The following is a 17,722-nucleotide window of genomic DNA, read 5'->3' on the forward strand; positions in this document are numbered from 1 at the left end:
GTCCAGCCCTATTACATTTTTAAAAAAGCATCTACTCTTTTATATACATTGGCAATACAATCAAAGTGTATCTATCTATGCATATATGTTATGCAATAAACTATAAAAGTAAATATTTAAAAGTACCTACTATTTTTATGTACATTGGTTATACTATAAAAGTACATATATTGCATATGTAGTATGTAAGCTAGTTATACAATAAATTATAAAAGTAGATATTTAAAAAGTGCCTTTTGTTTTTATATACATTGGTTATGCTAATTTATTGTTACCTATGGACCTGGCTGGGTTTGCAGGATGAAAGTGTAGAAAAACAGCAATACAAGAATTAACTTCACTCCTCACTCACTATATATATATATATATATATATATATATATATATATATATATACACATACATATATATATATATATATATATATATATATATACTGCAGTTAACTTCTGTGACTTCTGAACAATTCAACACAGTGTGTGTAGAAAGATTTTTGCCTGTTTTGTTCCTCTCCTAAAAGTAGCAGCTAAGGGTCCCATGCATTTTTACTGCAGCTTGGTTTCACTTAGCCTCAAGGCACACCCTTGATTTTTCTAATAGATATATCTCTTATAAGAGATGTATCACCTTTGAGAGAAGAGACTCCACCAGAGCAGCAGGAATGGAGCCCTTTCTTCAGAACGCTTTGCCTTCTGCCCAGTGCTACCTGTAATGACTTACAAAGACACTTAGCATTGTGCTCCTTTATGGCATTCCAAGCAGCTTACCTTCCAGTTCCAGTTATGAGTTACTTAAAAAATAAACATGGTCTAGTGTCTGGGATGGGTAAAGTCAGCAGTCAATGGCTAGTAGAGCTGAACATTCTGGAGCCACTAAGGCAATCCCAATATTCACAGACATTTTAAGAGACGGCCAAGGTTTTCTGGGACTGCTTGCATGCCCGTTAACTGTCAGTGTATAGTAAGAGGGTCACAAGGGACAGGTCTTCCTACCTTGCCTTTCCCACCCACTTTGGTTCCACAATTAAAGACTTGATAACACTCAAGAAATAATCAAGAAGAAAACATTACCAAGAATAAGTTTTATTAAGACCTCCATTAGTAAAAGGTTAGTCTTTTAAAAATATTCCAGCATCTAAGATGAGAAACAGGTATTAGGGAATAAACAACAGCATATAATGCTCTGATTTGCCTCATCAAATCCATCTTTTTTTTAGAATTCATAGCAAAAGATGGCATTTGTTAGAACTGGTTTGTGAAACAGGAGTGCTGTGTTTCTGAATATTGTTCATATCCTAATACTTAGATGTACTCGCTGTCCCTACAGAGACATATTGGCCAGTGGTTCCAGCTGTACAAACAATGTACACGTGGAGGCTTTGTTACTGTGACCAACACAGTACATCCTGTCTCAGAAGACTCCAGAGAAATGGTACTTACTTCCTCTCAGCGTAAGTGCATATTTGAAATTTCAGAGTAAATAATACTTCTAAGGGAAGATTGCCCTAGATTTCAAAATAACGTTGAGAAACCCTTACAATGAATGTTATATCTGCTCTCATTTTTATTAAGTACAGCTATGAAAACCAAGTCTCACAGTCCTCGTTTTGGGGACCCACTGAGAGAGACAGCAAGGCCCACGAAGGCAAGCATGCTCCCCTCTCTACTCATGCCCAGTCCTGAGCATGCTCTTCTGTTTCTTCCCAATGCCCATTCCATTTCACAATGAAGGTTAAAATCAAAGCACAATCTTGAAGGTCTTAAAATGACCCATCACAAAAACAAGGCAGCTTCAGGCTGTGAAAGCATCAGTTCTCCGTCTGCTCGCCAGCTTCAGGGCTTCCTTACAGATCTGTTTTCTCCTCATAACGGCACCAACATGCGGCTCGCTGGCTGTCCAGGTACGGCTTGCAGCCCAAATGTATGACACTGTCAAACAGGAGCTCCACCGTTGTTTCACAAGCTGCAGAGGAAAGACATGCTGTAACCCGAATAATAAAACACCCAGAGACTGATGTTGGGGCTCAAGCTTCAAGCTGAATACCAGAAAAGCAAAGCAGTGGGCCGCTACCTTCCCACCTCTACCTCAGGCTGAACGGGCTGATCCTGTCTCCACGAGCTCACACCAAGTTTCAGACTCTAACCTCTCCTCAGCGTGGCTGGATAATGAATGCCTCCACTGAATCCTTGTCCTGTCTTTTATACCCATCTAGTTCTGAGATTAAAGGTGTGAACTATAACTCTTTTAGACTGATTAAATCTTGTGTAGGTCTCGGTGGCCTTGGACTCACAGAGAGCCATCTACTTCTTAATCCTGAGTTCTGGGGTTAGAGGTGTGTGCCACCACCTCCTAGCTTCTGGCTGCTGGGATTAGAGGTGTGTATCACCACCTCCTAGCTTCTGGCTGCTGGGATAGAGGTGTGTATCACCACCTCCTAGCTTCTGGCTGCTGGGATTAGAGGTGTGTATCACCACCTCCTAGCTTCTGGCTGCTGGGATTACAGGTGTGTATCACCACCTCCTAGCTTCTGGCTGCTGGGATTAGAGGTGTGTGCCACCACCTCCTAGCTTCTGGCTGCTGGGATTACAGGTGTGTGCCACCACCTCCTAGCTTCTGGCTGCTGGGATTACAGGTGTGTGCCACCACCTCCTAGCTTCTGGCTGCTGGGATTACAGGTGTGTGCCACCACCTCCTAGCTTCTGGCTGCTGGGATTAGAGGAGTGTGCCACCACCTCCTAGCTTCTGGCTGCTGGGATAGAGGCGTGTGCCACCACCTCCTAGCTTCTGGCTGCTGGGATTACAGGTGTGTATCATCACCTCCTAGCTTCTGGCTGCTGGGATTCCAGGTGTGTATCATCACCTCCTAGCTTCTGGCTGCTGGGATTAGAAGCGTGTGCCACCACCTCCTAGCTTCTGGCTGCTGGGATTAGAAGCGTGTGCCACCACCTCCTAGCTTCTGGCTGCTGGGATTACAGGTGTGTATCATCACCTCCTAGCTTCTGGTTGCTGGGATAGAGGTGTGTATCACCACTGCCTGTCTCTATAGCCTGAGGCTGACTTTGCGTTTCTGAATCCTCAATCGAGCTTTAATATCACTACAACATGTCATTACTGCTGCGCAAGTGTCAAGCACTGCTCTGTTACCACCTCTATACCTGCTGTAGCATAGGGCCATGCCCTTCAGTGGGCACCCAATGTGCCACATAGGAGGCCAAAGTCATCCCAGTCCCTCACGCCAGCAGCACACCCTGCAGATTCCATTTCAGTCTCTTCACACACAATTAATAATAACAACTGAAAGCAAGTAAATGTAAAAATCTCAGAAACCTCAAGGCATCACTACGACCAGTGGTTTCTAAGAACTGATCGCATTCATTAAAGATGCTCATACTAAATGGTACCCATTCTCCTTCTTTGACCTATTCTAAAGTTTGGCTTCAGGGTGGATGCTCATGGGAATCTAAAGTAGTTTCTCCTGAGGTTTTAAACTTTTTAAGTCTGTAATAAAGATATCAACTTACCTTTCCTATTCTAAGAAGCCACAGGCATGCTACATTCACAGAGCTAAACCACAAAACAGCTTTCAGTGGCCATTTTTCAAATATTCACATGAAGGGCGAATCTCACTCTAAAACTCATCCTCTTTAAAGTCCTCCAAAAGACTGTGCCATTCCAGAGCACATCAACCAGAGAAACACAGACTGAACTAAAGGCATGGAAAGAATATAATTTGGCTCCACCTCTCTGTCTTTTTGAGGTGAGAAAACAAGAAATTCATCCACTTGGGATTCAGTTTGTTACTGCAGCCAAAAGCAGGCTGGTGGGTAGGAGAGTGAATTCAGGTGTCATCTGCGGCAGAGACCTCCTCCTGGACAGTTTTCCTGGGATTTCAGAATCAGAGCTACAGCATGATGTCTAGAGCAGTCAGTGGACACAGCATGGGCTCCAGAGTCAGACAATCGAGGCCTACTCTGGACAAGTTCCCGGCCTTGCTCCCCTTTCCTCAAAGATAGGCATCCTGTCTAGCACTCAGGGGTTTCTCGTGAGTATCAAAAGAAACCATGAATACATTATCTAGCACAGTCGTTTAAGGAAAATACATAAAAATGTTAGTTTTCTTTCTGTTTGCCACTTTGGACTTGAGTGTACAGTACATTCTTTGGGTTTATAGTTGAAAGTCTTATAAATGTTCATATTAGAACAGTGATTTACATTTCCACAGACATTTCAGTTTGGCTTATGACAGGCTGACTGGAGCTTGGGACTGCATGGAAACAGCTTGTGTGAGTCATCGTCTACTTCAGGTAGGGCCGGGGCTTTAGACACACTCATGTCGCTGTAAAAGTTACACCAATACATTTACTGCTTCACCAAGTTAGACTTGGATGGAATCGTTCCTATTGCCACTGTTTTTGTCACATACCATAACCGGACAGTAAGCCCCATTGCTGGGGTTACAGGACATGATGAAATCGGGTTGGGAGCAATCTGGAAGCTTCTTCCCTGGTGGCTAACATGTGTAGACAGGGGCATGATAGCCTGTTAGGGAAGTGTTATCAAAACTGCTCTGCCTTGGTATGGCCCTCTATGCTAATGCCATCAACAGGTCAGGCAAGACGTGCCCATCGATGCACTATTCTACACTTGTTATGGGTACAACCAACTACTTTTCTGATCAGACTAAAGGCCTGTTACACACAGGGAACTCATGTTTGGTATGTAAGCCAAGGCAAAAGCCATGGGAAATCACATGCAGCACTGTGAAAAGTGTTACTACTGTTTTGTTAAATAGATATGGGATTGTCTCTTTGGTCTGTTCCTGGTGTCCTATCTAGTATGGCCAGATGTTTCTTTACACATCCCCAGGAAAGTCATGCAACAGGCAGCCTTCTGAGTTCTGGGATCACGGGCATGAGCTGTCACTCTAGCAGCTCTGCACTCTTAAATTCACTGGTGCTACGGATGTCTACTGTTGAGGGATATTTGCTCGCACTGACACTATGATGCTGACAATAAAGTCTACCTTGAATCAGAGGGTACAGTTAGCAAGTAGCTGACCGGAATTGGCCATAGAGGACCCAGGAAAAAGAGAGACACAGGAAGTAGGAGGAAGGGGCTTAAAAAGATTCATTGGTCCTTTTGGATGGGGAAGGAGAGAGAGGAAGGGGAGGGAGGGAGAGAGAGGGAGAGGAAGAGAGAGAAAGATAAAGAGAGAGAGAGAGAAGCGGTCACTGGTCCCTTCTCTGCCTATTGTCTGCTCAATCAGGTTATTACCCCATATCTGACTCCTGAGTTTAATAATAGAACAAGATAAGCAATACTATTTAGTAATAGAACAATATAAGCAACATTATTTAATAATAGAACAAGATAAGCAAACGCTTCGGTCTATGTTCCTCTAAGAATTGTTGAAGTCTTAACATCCAAGGTAAAGGAATTAAGATACTAAGGACTTTGGGAAGTAATGGGAAGTGATTAGGTCATGAGGGTAGTATGCTCATGAATGGGATTAGTCACATTAGGAAAGGTATTCCGTTAGGTGGACTTACTTTCATATGCAAGATCCTCAGTGTAATCCCAGCACTATGCAACACAACAAAAATGCAGGCAAACAAGACAGGATCCCAGGGAGCTGCCTAGTCCTTTCCCTATGCCACGATACACCTGGGAGGTGTGGTCTATGAGCCCAGAAGAGAAACCTTGCTAGACAATGACTGCTCATGTTTTCAACTTGTACTCTCTAGCCTCCTGAACGACGAGAAATACATTTCTGTTGCCTATAACCAACTTTAGTCTATTACATTTTATTACAGCATCCCTATGACAACTTATTTCAAGGCTTCAACGTTTAGTTTTTAAATGAATATATATATGTATATATATATATATTCATTTATTTATTTATTCCAGGGCATGAATTCTTCCCTTCTCTGCCTCAGACACTTCTCCAAGTTTTCTGAACAATGCTTTTGTAACTGTATATGGTTCTAGATTACAGAATTGCCTGCTAGCGCCTCACTCCAGGCAACTGAAAAGGCTGTATCATGACAGCTAACGAACATGAAAAAGCTCCTTTGGTATGCTTTTATGCTGAGCATGTACTCACGGCAATAGTAAAACCATCTGAATCCCGGCCAGCAGGCCCATCCTTACCCTGAACATTCTGAGAAAGCCCTAGGGTCTTCTGCACGTCCCGGCAGATCTTGGAGAGGCAGTACTGGAACCCCTCGTCACAGTCGTTCTTGCTTTTACCACAGGTCTCATAGCACCTGTCGTGTTGGTTGCAGCACTTTGTCAGGGAAGGGATGCCAATGTTCAGCTGTGAGATGCATTTTCATGGATTATTGTCAGTGAGATGCAAACCGGCAGCACTGGAAATGCATCAAACGACTTCATAGAAAGAAATGACAACTGCTGAAGACAATCCCCAGACCCATGTCTACCTATAAATGCTTTCTGTGTTATAATCTCCCAATTCTTCTTACCCATTCTTGGCCATGGAACTGTTTTAGCCATACCACATTCCTCTCCATTTTGCAATGTTAGAGTTACTGTCAGTGACTTTCACAAATTTTAGCTGTCCAAGACACAACTAACTTTATTTGTGTGTGTGTATTTGTGTGTGTGGGGGGGGGTCTGTGTGTAAGGAACAGGGTGAGCACACACAGGAGGACAGCCAGAGGAGGGTGTGGAAAGTCTTCCTCTATTGCTATCTGCCTCATTACCTGAGACCGTCCCTCACTGAACCTCAAGGCCACTGTTTTGCCTATTGATTATCTAGAAAGCTCCCAGGATCTGCCTGTCTCCATCCCTCAGCACTAGGGTCATAAGCACATGCCTGGCTTGTATATGGGTGCATGGAATTTGAACTCAGGTCCTCATCCTGCAAGGAGCACTCTTACTCATGGAGCCACCTCCCTAGCCCCACAAGACATAGCATAAATAACGGATATGCTTAAGAGCATCAAAAGACTTCTCCAGGGCCTAAACAATTAGGATCTTATGATATTCCAATGCATTTCATGTCCACCCGCCGCCAAAGAGATGTGCTTTCTGTGACGTGCTGCAGAAAATTCTTAACTGCCTACAATTCAAATGTTGCTTTGTTTTTTAACTTTTCACTTTCTAGAGATACCATTACTATAAGTCTATAATGTATATTTAGTTATTTCAATTAACTTACACAACCCTCATGGGTAGGAATTGCTTTCATAAACACCCTCCACCTGCGGTTACTGGCTCGTCTAGGCTCCCAATAACAACTGCTGTAAGAACTACATCCCCATTAGCTCTATTTTTAAACATAGAAAGCATGCCTGATCTACTCTTTTCCTCCCCAAGTGGTAGTACTTTACACTTTAAAATTCAAGTTATATTTGTGATACTTAGAAAATATTATTTATGTGATATCTATACAAGATAAAAAATAAATCATTATTTTAGACCCATTTAGTATTTAGTTGTTAAATGTGTTTTATCAGAAAACAATAAGAAACACAATCATTATAGTAAGCAAAAATACTTGTGAGCCTGAGGACACAGTTAAATCTTACATTACTAAAAATATCAGACTAATAGTAACAAAACTTATCAAAGGAAAAACATAAAGGATTTACATGAACACCAAACAACGGAGAGCCACATCCATTTGGTGGGGATGGTTTATATCCGTAGCGTGGAAAAGGCTTCGACCCTATGTAAAATACAAAGGATGTCATATTTAGTTTAAAATACAGAAGAAATAAGAAACATATTTGTAAAGTTATACAATGTGTTTTGCTAGCCTTGAAGATGTTTAATGTTTAGTCGGACAAAACATAAATAACGATGTATTTATTTTGCTGAGTAGTAGGATGATTGACCATGGAATTATTTAATTCTTGTGAAGAACGCAAAATATATGCAAATGTGTATATACATGCATAAATCTGCAGCATTCATGAAGATAATTGCTATTCATAAGCATAACTGTCAAAACGTGCTATAGCTTATCCTGGACCACTGGAGATCTCAACGGGCAGGGCACGTGATATGACATCACATGACAGCCTGTCCTCCTACACAGCTAATGCTTGAGTCTCATAGGTAAAAACCTGTAAGGCACTCGTACTGTTCTAACCTCCAGCAAACCTTCCATTGTATACGTACGTGCGTGCGCGCATGCGCGCACACATACACGAAAAGCTTAATAACTATCAACTGCCAGGTGCTTGGCTAGAGCCTAATCTCTGAAAGACGAGGCTATGTGATGATAATCTAACCCTTTTAGTATGCCAGAGGACATTGAAGGACCATATGCTCTGCCTCCATTCTCCACAGCCAAGTTTCACAAATGCAGCTAATGAAAGGTCTCTCCATAACCACCCAGTTTATGGCATTTTGTTGCAATAGCCCAGGCAGACTAACATTCAAACTTCAGAGTGGCTTTTCCTGGTGATGCTTCTGACCTGTATGATTTCTAACACACCAAGTCATTAGTCTGCCTACTTCATTTACTATTTGTTTCCTCATACTGAAATGTAAACCCAAGGCAGGACTTTTTCTATTGTACAAGCCTGTGCCTAGCATAGTTTCTGGCATGTAGTTACATTCTCAATGGATACTTGTTGACAAAGGGTCAAACCAATGAACACTGGGTAGACTTAGATTAATCCCGATGGCAACTATAATATTCATTATGGATCAATATGTATTATTGCGGTTTACTCTTTAGTCTTTTAAGTTGCCTGGGACCTCATTCACTGACCTCCAAAGATTGACCACATCTAGCTTGTTACATCTCTTTACAATGTGGCAGCCAGGGGCCATCAAGATAGTTTAGCTGGTAAAATATGTTACCCAGCTTAACTACCTGAGTTCAATCTCTCCACAACCCAGATGACAAAGAGAACAGATTACCATGACCTCCACTGTGGAATGCCTGCACCAATGCACATACATCATACACACACACACACACACACACACACACACACCACAAACTGTAAAATGTGGCACCCCAAACTTAACATAATTTTATATGACAGACCCTTTTTGAGGCAATAGAATATTCACTTTAACACATCTTATGGAAGCTATATCTGGACTAAACTATCAAATGGTAGCAACAAAAGAGTCCTTTCTAAAATTGAGCTTTAAAAATATCTATTCCTAGCCAGGCAGTAGTGGCCCATGCCTTTAATACCAGCACTCGGGTGGCAGAGGCAGACAGATCTCTGTGAGTTTGAGGCCAGCCTGTTCTACAAGAGCTGTTACCAGGACAGCTTCCAAAGACACAGAGAAACCCTGTCTCAAAAAAAAAAAAAAAAAAAAAAGCAAACAAAACACAAAACAAAACAAAATCTACTCGGGCATGGTGGTGCATGTCTTTAATCTCAGCACTCAGGAGGCAGAGGCTGGAGGATTTCTCTTAGTTCAAGGCCAGCCTGGTTTACACAGGGCTACACAGAGAGACCATGTCTCAAAAAAAAAAAAAAAATCAAAACATAAATAAATATCTATCCTGCTTCTAGATTTTCAAGCATTTCTGTAATTAATTTTTTTAGATCAGTTACAGAATTTTTTGAATTCTATTTTCTTAGCTTTATTTGCCATCTACCATTGTTTTATCCCCCATTGTTTAGTGAAGTTTACTATTTGCCTAGTATTGCCTGGAGTCATAAACTTGAGCCATAGATATTAATCTGGACTGAGGCAAGCAGCATCTTGCTATGGATGAGTCCTCTCTAGCAGCAGTTACCATGTTATTAATCCCAACCTTTGGGGAGACCACTCAGCCAGTCGTGACTTTAAGTGTTTGCTAGTTTACTGTTCCCATGGGACTGAAAAACTAAACATTTTTACCTGTGGTTTAAAGCCCCACTTAGAAGGCAGATAGATGCCTTAGGGTTTTGTTGTTGTTGTTTTGTTTGTTTGTTTGTGCTGGGACTCACTGAACTCAGGGCCTTGTGAATATGAGGCCAGAGTTCTAGCCTGGGCTACACTTCCAGCCCAGGCTATATCCTGCTGCTAATATCAAAACAGCTGAGGTAATTTTATTAAAGGAGGTTTATTTTGGCTCATACTTAGGGTCCAGAGTTCAGGAGTTGCAGCTAGCTATCTACTGCTTCATCCTAAGGGCAGAACATCACATGACTAGAGACCAGTGTGAGAGAAACCAGCCAAACAGGCTTCCACTGCACACTCAAGTCACAAGATAAAGCCATCGATCCATGATGCAGACACAGACTGATCATGAGGACAGAGTCCTCTGCATCTCAGTATCGCACCTATTAATGGAGATGATGTTTCAGTTTGGGAAGGGACACACCATAGCAGGAAAAATGGTTAAACTGGCAAAGTGTTCTTGGGAAGCACTCCGGTTCCTTAAACATTAGTAGAAAGCTTTCTCTTGAATGGGTTTTAACAGCGAGTGATTTCAAGTTATGGGTCACAACCCCCTTGTGGTTAACAACCCTTTCACAGGGGTCACACATCAGATAGCCTGCATTTCAAATACTTACATGATGATTCATAACAGTAGCAAATTTACAGTTATGAAGTAGCAATGAAGATAATTTTATAGTTGGGGTGACCACAACATGAGGAACTGTATTAAAGGGTTGCAGCATTAGGAAGGCTGAGAACCACTGATATATATGACATTAGTCAACGAGCCAGACTATTAATAATCTTTTTAAATGCACTACAGATACACTATAGTGTGTTCAAATCAGAAAAGAGGGCATTGACTATATAGTTTTTCCAGGTTAACAATTGTTTTCAATTCAGAAGCACATCGCCTAAAAAACTGTCAGGAAGCTGAAGGAAAATAGGCTGGGCCTAGCATTTGAAAATGACAGCTTGTCCTATGTTTCTACTTGTTCAGATGACAAGTACATTCCCCTTCCCACCTACAAGTCTACAGGCATGGCACCATTCATGCGTAAACATTCCCACCCTCAGACTGCTGATACAAAGCAAAAAAAAAAAAAAAAAAAAAAAAAAAAAAAGGGAAGGTAATTGAAGGCTTCTCATATCCTCTTAACTGTCTTTTTTAAAGAACTAGGAATGTATTTCCTTTCATACAACAATGCTTCTCTCGTTCCTTCTCTTTGTACCTTCTCTAATTATTCTCCATTCCCCATCTATAGAAATGCTTCCTGACATCTTGATGACTGTGGTGGCAGTGACCTAACACAGGCATGTAAGTATTCCACTAATGCATGTACATACTTTCTTCTTAAGAGATCATCGCTGTTGAGCAAGAGGATGATCAGAAGCAAATGAAGGTAGAAAAAACAAAAACAAAAAACAAATCCCCAGTAAACACGCCCACTCTGGAGACACAGAATAGCGGGTAGCAGAGATGGTAGAGAAACTCCATGGGCAAAATAAGGATGTGATGGTACATAGTGCATCTCAAACACGCAAGCGCTAAATAAGAAAGGTCCACACCTACTGTATATGAGACATGGGAAAGAATACTCTGCTGGGAACGACTCCCTAATACTCCCACTGAACGGGGCATGTGCACTTGTGTTTGGTTAGTCTGGGGGTTTCTTTAGAACAACTGACGGATGTCAGTTATCTCAAACAGCCTTCCCAGTTCACCCCATCTAAAAATAGAGTCTTCGCTTCTCTATCAGTGTGGACATCAAGGTTGGTTGTTTTGCTTTTTACATTTCTGAGGCAAATTAGCACAACTGTTTCTGTGAGGACAGCTTTGTCCCCCTTTCCTAGGAGATGCCTAGCATGTAATGAGCGCGATTACTAGCTGAGAAAAATGGAAAATACTCTGAAAATATTTACACTTTTTTTTAATAGATGGATATAAAAGCCTCCCACAAACATTAGAGGCAACTATTTTGCTAAAACAGCTCAGTGTTTTAAAGTTCTAAATTCGCCTGTATATTAAAATATTTATTCAAGTCTTGAAAGATGGGTCAGCAAGCAAGAGCTCCTTCCCCTGCCAACCTGACTACCTGAATTTGATCCATAGATCCCACAGTGACAAGAGCCATTCCCCAAATGCTGTCCTCTGATCACCACATGTACACCATGCCATGTTCATGTGTACATTCTCTTCTCTCTGCCCCCGTAATAAAATTACATGGACACATACTCGATAAAATTACATTTTAAAAGATAATTATTTAGAACAAATTAAATAGAAAGCCACGTATTAAAAACTGGATTGATAACTGAGGCCTGTAGAGTTTGCTCAGCAGTTAAGTACACTTGCTTTTCTTGCAGAGGACCCAGATTTGGTTGCTAGCATCCATACAGAGGCTCACAACAGTCTGTATCTCCAGCTCCAGGGCTGGTGCCCTCTCCTAGTCTCTGAAGGTACCACATGCATGCCATGAGCATACATACACACAGGCACACATTAAAAAAAAAATAGAATAAAAATTGAGCCAAGTCAGGTGCCGAATTATGTCCTAATATTATTTATAATGCTGTTTAAGTACTGCTAAGAGATGCTGGACATTGAAACTTTCAACATGTCTACTGTTACTGGCTTTTACAAAGCATCAGAGGCTCGTTAATGGGAGGACTACAGCCTTATGAAGTGTTATGGCCATAGTTCCCCAGATTTCATAAGCAGATGTGGAAAACTAAGAAACGAAAGAAATGGGAGGAAGAACGAAATCCAAGAGTATATGTGCAAGGGAAGGCCATTCATTACTTGCACCTTTTGATAGAAGTCAGCGGTTCTCAACCTGTGGATGAAGACCCCTCTAGGGGTCAAATGACCCTTTCACAGAGGTCATTTGTAAGAACATCCTACATATCACAGTTTACATTACAGTTCATAACAGCAGCAAAATGATAGTTAGGAAGTAACAAAATAATTTCATAGTTGGGGTCCCCACAACATGAGGAGCTGTATTAAAGTTGGGGTCACACTGAGGAAGGCCGAGAAACACTGACATTAAGTGGTGGACTTCGTACTGTTTTCTCACACCCTCATGCGTCCAAAACCTAAGTATTTACAGGAATTGAGAAACTTATAATCCCCCCTCCATTATTTTTTCCACTCTTGAAATAAATACTCCCAAGCGACTCACTCATGTCACCGGAAGGAAAAGGAAGCAGGTGAGAATCTTAGAGGATGGTAGGTATCCGGGTCACACAAAGATCCTACCACTCTCTGCATATGCAGGACACACGGTGGTATCTGCAACCTGCTAAACCCTTGAGACAAACCAGCCATCTCCATGTGGCCCTGAGAGTAGCCCACCCCGCCCAGGTGATTCATTTCCTATCTCCCTCAGGTCTCCCAACACCTTCATTCTGAGGACTTCTAGAAGCTGGTGGCTTCATTCCTTCTCCACCGAAAACTAGGCAATCAGAACCTAACGCGTGTATCCACACGCTGCCTACACCTATTCACAGGGGTGCGCTGCCTGCTCCCTCCAGCCTCTCCCTCCACACACGAGGAAGTACACTTTTCCCGTGCAGGGACATGACTCCAGTATTCCCCCTCCACACTCTCCATCTCCTCTGCCATCATTTTCTGCCTTAGTCACAATTACTGCCAAGCCAACAGCAAACCCTTTAGGGTCTTCCTTCAAATTATACCTCAAATTCAACCCTCTCTCCTCCCAACTTAAGACAAAATCACTGCCCCCTTTTCTCTGGACCCTTGCACACAGCAGCCTAGCCTCATTCTGGCTTCCCCGCCTCGACGGAAGCTTAATTCCCAGTACAGCACTTAGAGGCTCCTGTTAGCATATATATCGCTAGAGGAATGAATGACTTATTCAAAATTCTAAAAACATGTTAGAAGCTATTTTTCCTGTTTTTTCAACAGAAATGGAAAACTTGTCCCTTCCTTTGACGTCAGGGAGAAAAAGAGTTATTGGCTGGGAAGCTGGCTCAAAAGTGGGTAAGGGTGGTTGTTATGCCACATTGAGCCAGAGCTGGGTTCAAATCCCTAGTACCCAGGTAAATGGCTGGTCAGAGGAGTTTGTCATTCCAGTGTTGGGGGGCAAGTACCTGGAGCTCACTGGCCAGCTAGCCTAGGCATACTAGTGCACTTCACTTTCAGAGAGAGACACTGTCTTAAGGGCATGAGGTGGAGAGTATCAGAAAAGGTCAGTCATCATTCTCTTGACCTGTACATGTGCCTAACACCCAAACACCACATGTATGCACCACACACAAGCATGCATGCACACACGGACACACACATGGACATGCACACAAGAGTTAAGGGAAAATAGCAAACATAAAATTGTTCCCCCCAAAACCTCACCTAACTCACTCAGGCCTTTCCCATCCAAGGGAAGATGACCAAAAGGGAAGAAGTATCCGTAGCACTCAACTCTCAGCGAGAGGGAAGATATACAGACGGAGGCACACACATTTGTTACATACAGCAGTTCTTGCCTCAGCTAAGAGCTTGGTGGCAAATTTTGTGAGAGGTGAAGAAAATGAAAACAAGTAAAAGGAAAGTTTCAAGCAACCGCTTCAGAGGAATGGTGTCCTTTTGAGATGTTCTCAATGTAAACAATTCTACAGCCCAGAACTAGGAACTCGCTGCTGTTTATGAAGACCATAACTTTGAAGCCATCCTCATCTCTGTAAATAACAGCTGCATCTTTTCATTGCCACAGGCAGAACCCTCAGCATCACACTGACTTCTTTCCTGTGGTCCTGTCCTCTGGAACTGTGTAGTCACTGTTCCCTAGGCCTGGGATGATCTTTCCCTGATTATCACAGAGCAGTTTGCTGCTCTGCAGTCCTGAGATGTTCTTCTGTCCTGGAACATCCTATCTAAAGGCAAACAGCTCCTAATACTTCCCAGGGCCACGCTCCCGTTTATTGCCTCAAGGCACTGGCTCACAGTGGATCAGTGAGCACACAGCTCTTTGATTCAACTGCCTGCTTCTCCCAACCAGAACATAAACTCCAGGAACAGGGATTGCACCTGAATCCCCAGTCTATCAACCACTGACACGTGCTCAAGACTAATATTTGCATAAGTTAGAACTTCTGCCTTAGCAAATTTATCATTTAAGCCTTGTAACTCACAAAGTCCCCCTAACACATTTGGTGCTCACTGGTGGAGATCTTTAGGAATAAATTTTAGAAGCAAAGGAAGATCGTTAGGTCTATATGAACGTAAAAGCAGAGGTTATCCGGAGGCTCTGGGGCTACAGGTGGCACCACAGTTTTACAGGATAGAGGTTTTCATTTCTCGCTAAAGTCCTAGATTTCCCTATTGTTTTTAGCTGGTAGCCTTGGCTAATCCCGTAGGAAATTTGATTTCTCAAGTTCTATCCTAGCATTTTGAATTGCCAAAAAGAAGCCCAACACCCTCAAAAAAAATTCAAATGCAAAAAACCCCACTCAAACAAACAACAAAAACCCCTATTATGCTGACTGTATTACCATCCATACTGCCATAAAGCAAGTTCTTAGATTCAAATAGAAAGTCTAAAATCATGAAAGGAGTAATCACAAAACTGCAATAGTGATGGAGAATAAGGAAGAGGAGCCACTGATATTCAAGGAAAGAAAGCCACAAAATGGACAAGGTGGGTGTCTGTCATCCCAGCAACTGAAAGGCTGAGGCAAGGGGATCAGGAGTTCAAAGTCAGCCTCGGCTACACCAAGTTCTATGCCAGTGTGGACTACCGAGGCTCTCAAATACCAAAACAAAACTTCGAGTTTTAATACATAGCTTTCTAGAAGTTAGCAGAAATATTTCCTCCCTCAAAACCAAGCACACCAGAAATCTGTACAAAAAGACACTATTTATTTTCCTTAGCTTTGTTAAGATAACAAATAAAGCACTGCATAATATCAACGGCTGGCTTTAAAATTCTAGTTTGGCTTTATATGCTCCGCTGACTCAATTGCAAGTGTGTGTCCACCCGCGCTAAAATCAGTACGTTCCACTCCACTTCCAGGTTCGTACATCAGTAAGTTCTTAGGCAACTCTGTGCAATTGCCAGGAAAGAAAAAGGGGAGGGGGGAGGGGACAGAAGCAATGGAGAGCAGAGTGTGCACTCCGGCGACCTCTCAGATTTGTTTCCAGATTGCTCAATCCCAAGGACAGCACGCTCCAAGCGCCACTCATTCTTTCCACACCCGAGGACACCAAGGTCTGCCTGGCACCTGTTCCCTATCACTCTGTCCTCTGTCCCCCAGTGCAGCATCTATCTCTGTCCGGAAACTGTCCACCCCCTCCCCCCCCCCCCCCGGTCTGGCACCTGCAGCGCTATGCCCCCGCCCCGCTCCTGTCCTCTCATGCCCTCCCAACCCCCCTCACCTGCCCCCCATTCCCATGCTCCACACCTGTGTCCCATCCCCCTGCCCTGCACCTGTCCCTCCATCCCCCCTGCCCCGCACCTCTCTCCCATCCCCTAGCCCGCACCTGCCCCTCCATCCCCCCTGCCCCGCACCTGCCCCTCCATCCCCTGCCCCGCACCTGCCCCTCCATCCCCCCTGCCCCGCACCTGCCCCTCCATCCCCTGCCCCGCACCTGCCCCTCCATCCCCCCTGCCCCGCACCTGCCCCTACATCCCCTGCCCCGCACCTGCCCCTACATCCCCTGCCCCGCACCTGTCCCCTCCACCCCCCGTGCCCCGCACCTGACCCTCCATCCCCTGCCCCGCACCTGCCCCTCCATCCCCTGCCCCGCACCTGCCCCTCCATCCCCTGCCCCGCACCTGCCCCTCCATCCCCCTGCCCCGCACCTGTCCTCCCCTGCCCCGGCCCTCACCTGTCCTCCATCCCCCAGCCCCGCACCTCTCTCCCACCCTACTGCCCCGCCCCTGCCCCTCCCTCCCCCGCCCCGCCCCTGCCCCTCCCTCCATCCCCCCTGCCCCGCCCCTGCCCCTCCCTCCCCTGCCCCGCCCCGCACCTGTCCCGCACGCCCCCGCCCCGCGGCCCCGGCGGCGCACCGTCGCTGCACTTGTACTGGCAGAGCCCGTCCTCGCCGCCCAGCAGGTCGAGCGCGGCGTTGAGGTACGTGTCGATCTTGTGGATGCCGTTGCGGATGGTCTTGAGGGTGGCCCTCCAGTCGGTGGTCTGGCCCTGCTCCTGGCCTCGCGCGGCAGCCAACAGGAGCAGCAGCAGGAGCGCCGGCCCCCGGGCGGGCGCGGGCTGCAGGGCCACCATCTGCGCCGCCGGGCGGCCGGGCTGCCGCGGCTGGGCAGCGGCGCGCGCTCCGCTCGGGTCCCGGCCTCCTCCGCGCTCGCGGGGTCGCGCGCGCGCCGTCACTGAGCTGCGCGGAAAGGGGCCGGCCCGGGCGCGCGCGCGCCGCCCAGCGGGGCCGCGTCCTGCACGGTGCGCCTGCGCAGGAGCGCGGGAGCCCCAGGCTGAGCTGAAGACTTCCCCGCCCACATGGTCTCTGGGACCCGTCCTACCTCTATGGAGTCATAGAAACGACCGTGCCCTAGGCGTGTTCGTTGCTTTGGTTCAGCACCTAGTGAGTTTTTTGGTTTTGGTTTTGGTTTTGGTTTTTTTAAGCTCTCCCCGTGTCGAGCCACAGTGAAGAACGACCCCAATGGCATAGCCCGACCTGTGGGGCTCTGCCGTCTTGACCTTTTCTGAGCCTGGCCTGGGGTCCAGTGCAGGGGCTTGTCTGAGCCATGTACTCCACGGAATTTGGGTCCTCATGGGGACCTCATGATCTGCCGCAATATTAGCACTGTAAGTAGCGTGTCGGTCTGCGAGTGGTTGAGGATGGACCTCTTTCTCAACTGGAGCAGGGCTTCTCAACCTT

At 44.9% G+C, this 17,722-nt stretch overlaps 1 protein-coding gene across 1 annotated transcript; it reads right to left on the minus strand.

The window, feature by feature from the left end:
- Nucleotides 1–1,066: 1,066 nt before the first annotated feature.
- Pla2g12a (phospholipase A2 group XIIA) lies at nt 1,067–17,134 on the minus strand. The gene is made up of 4 exons (XM_051185513.1): nt 16,899–17,134; nt 7,617–7,693; nt 6,154–6,319; nt 1,067–1,962 (listed from the first exon to the last, which is right to left on the minus strand). The coding sequence occupies exons 1-4, from the start codon at nt 17,113–17,115 to the stop codon at nt 1,844–1,846; spliced, it is 579 nt and encodes a 192-aa protein (XP_051041470.1). The 5' UTR covers nt 17,116–17,134; the 3' UTR covers nt 1,067–1,843.
- Nucleotides 17,135–17,722: the final 588 nt, after the last annotated feature.

The sequence above is a fragment of the Phodopus roborovskii genome, unplaced genomic scaffold (genome assembly GCF_943737965.1).
Source record: "Phodopus roborovskii unplaced genomic scaffold, PHOROB, whole genome shotgun sequence".
NCBI lineage: Eukaryota > Metazoa > Chordata > Mammalia > Rodentia > Cricetidae > Phodopus > Phodopus roborovskii.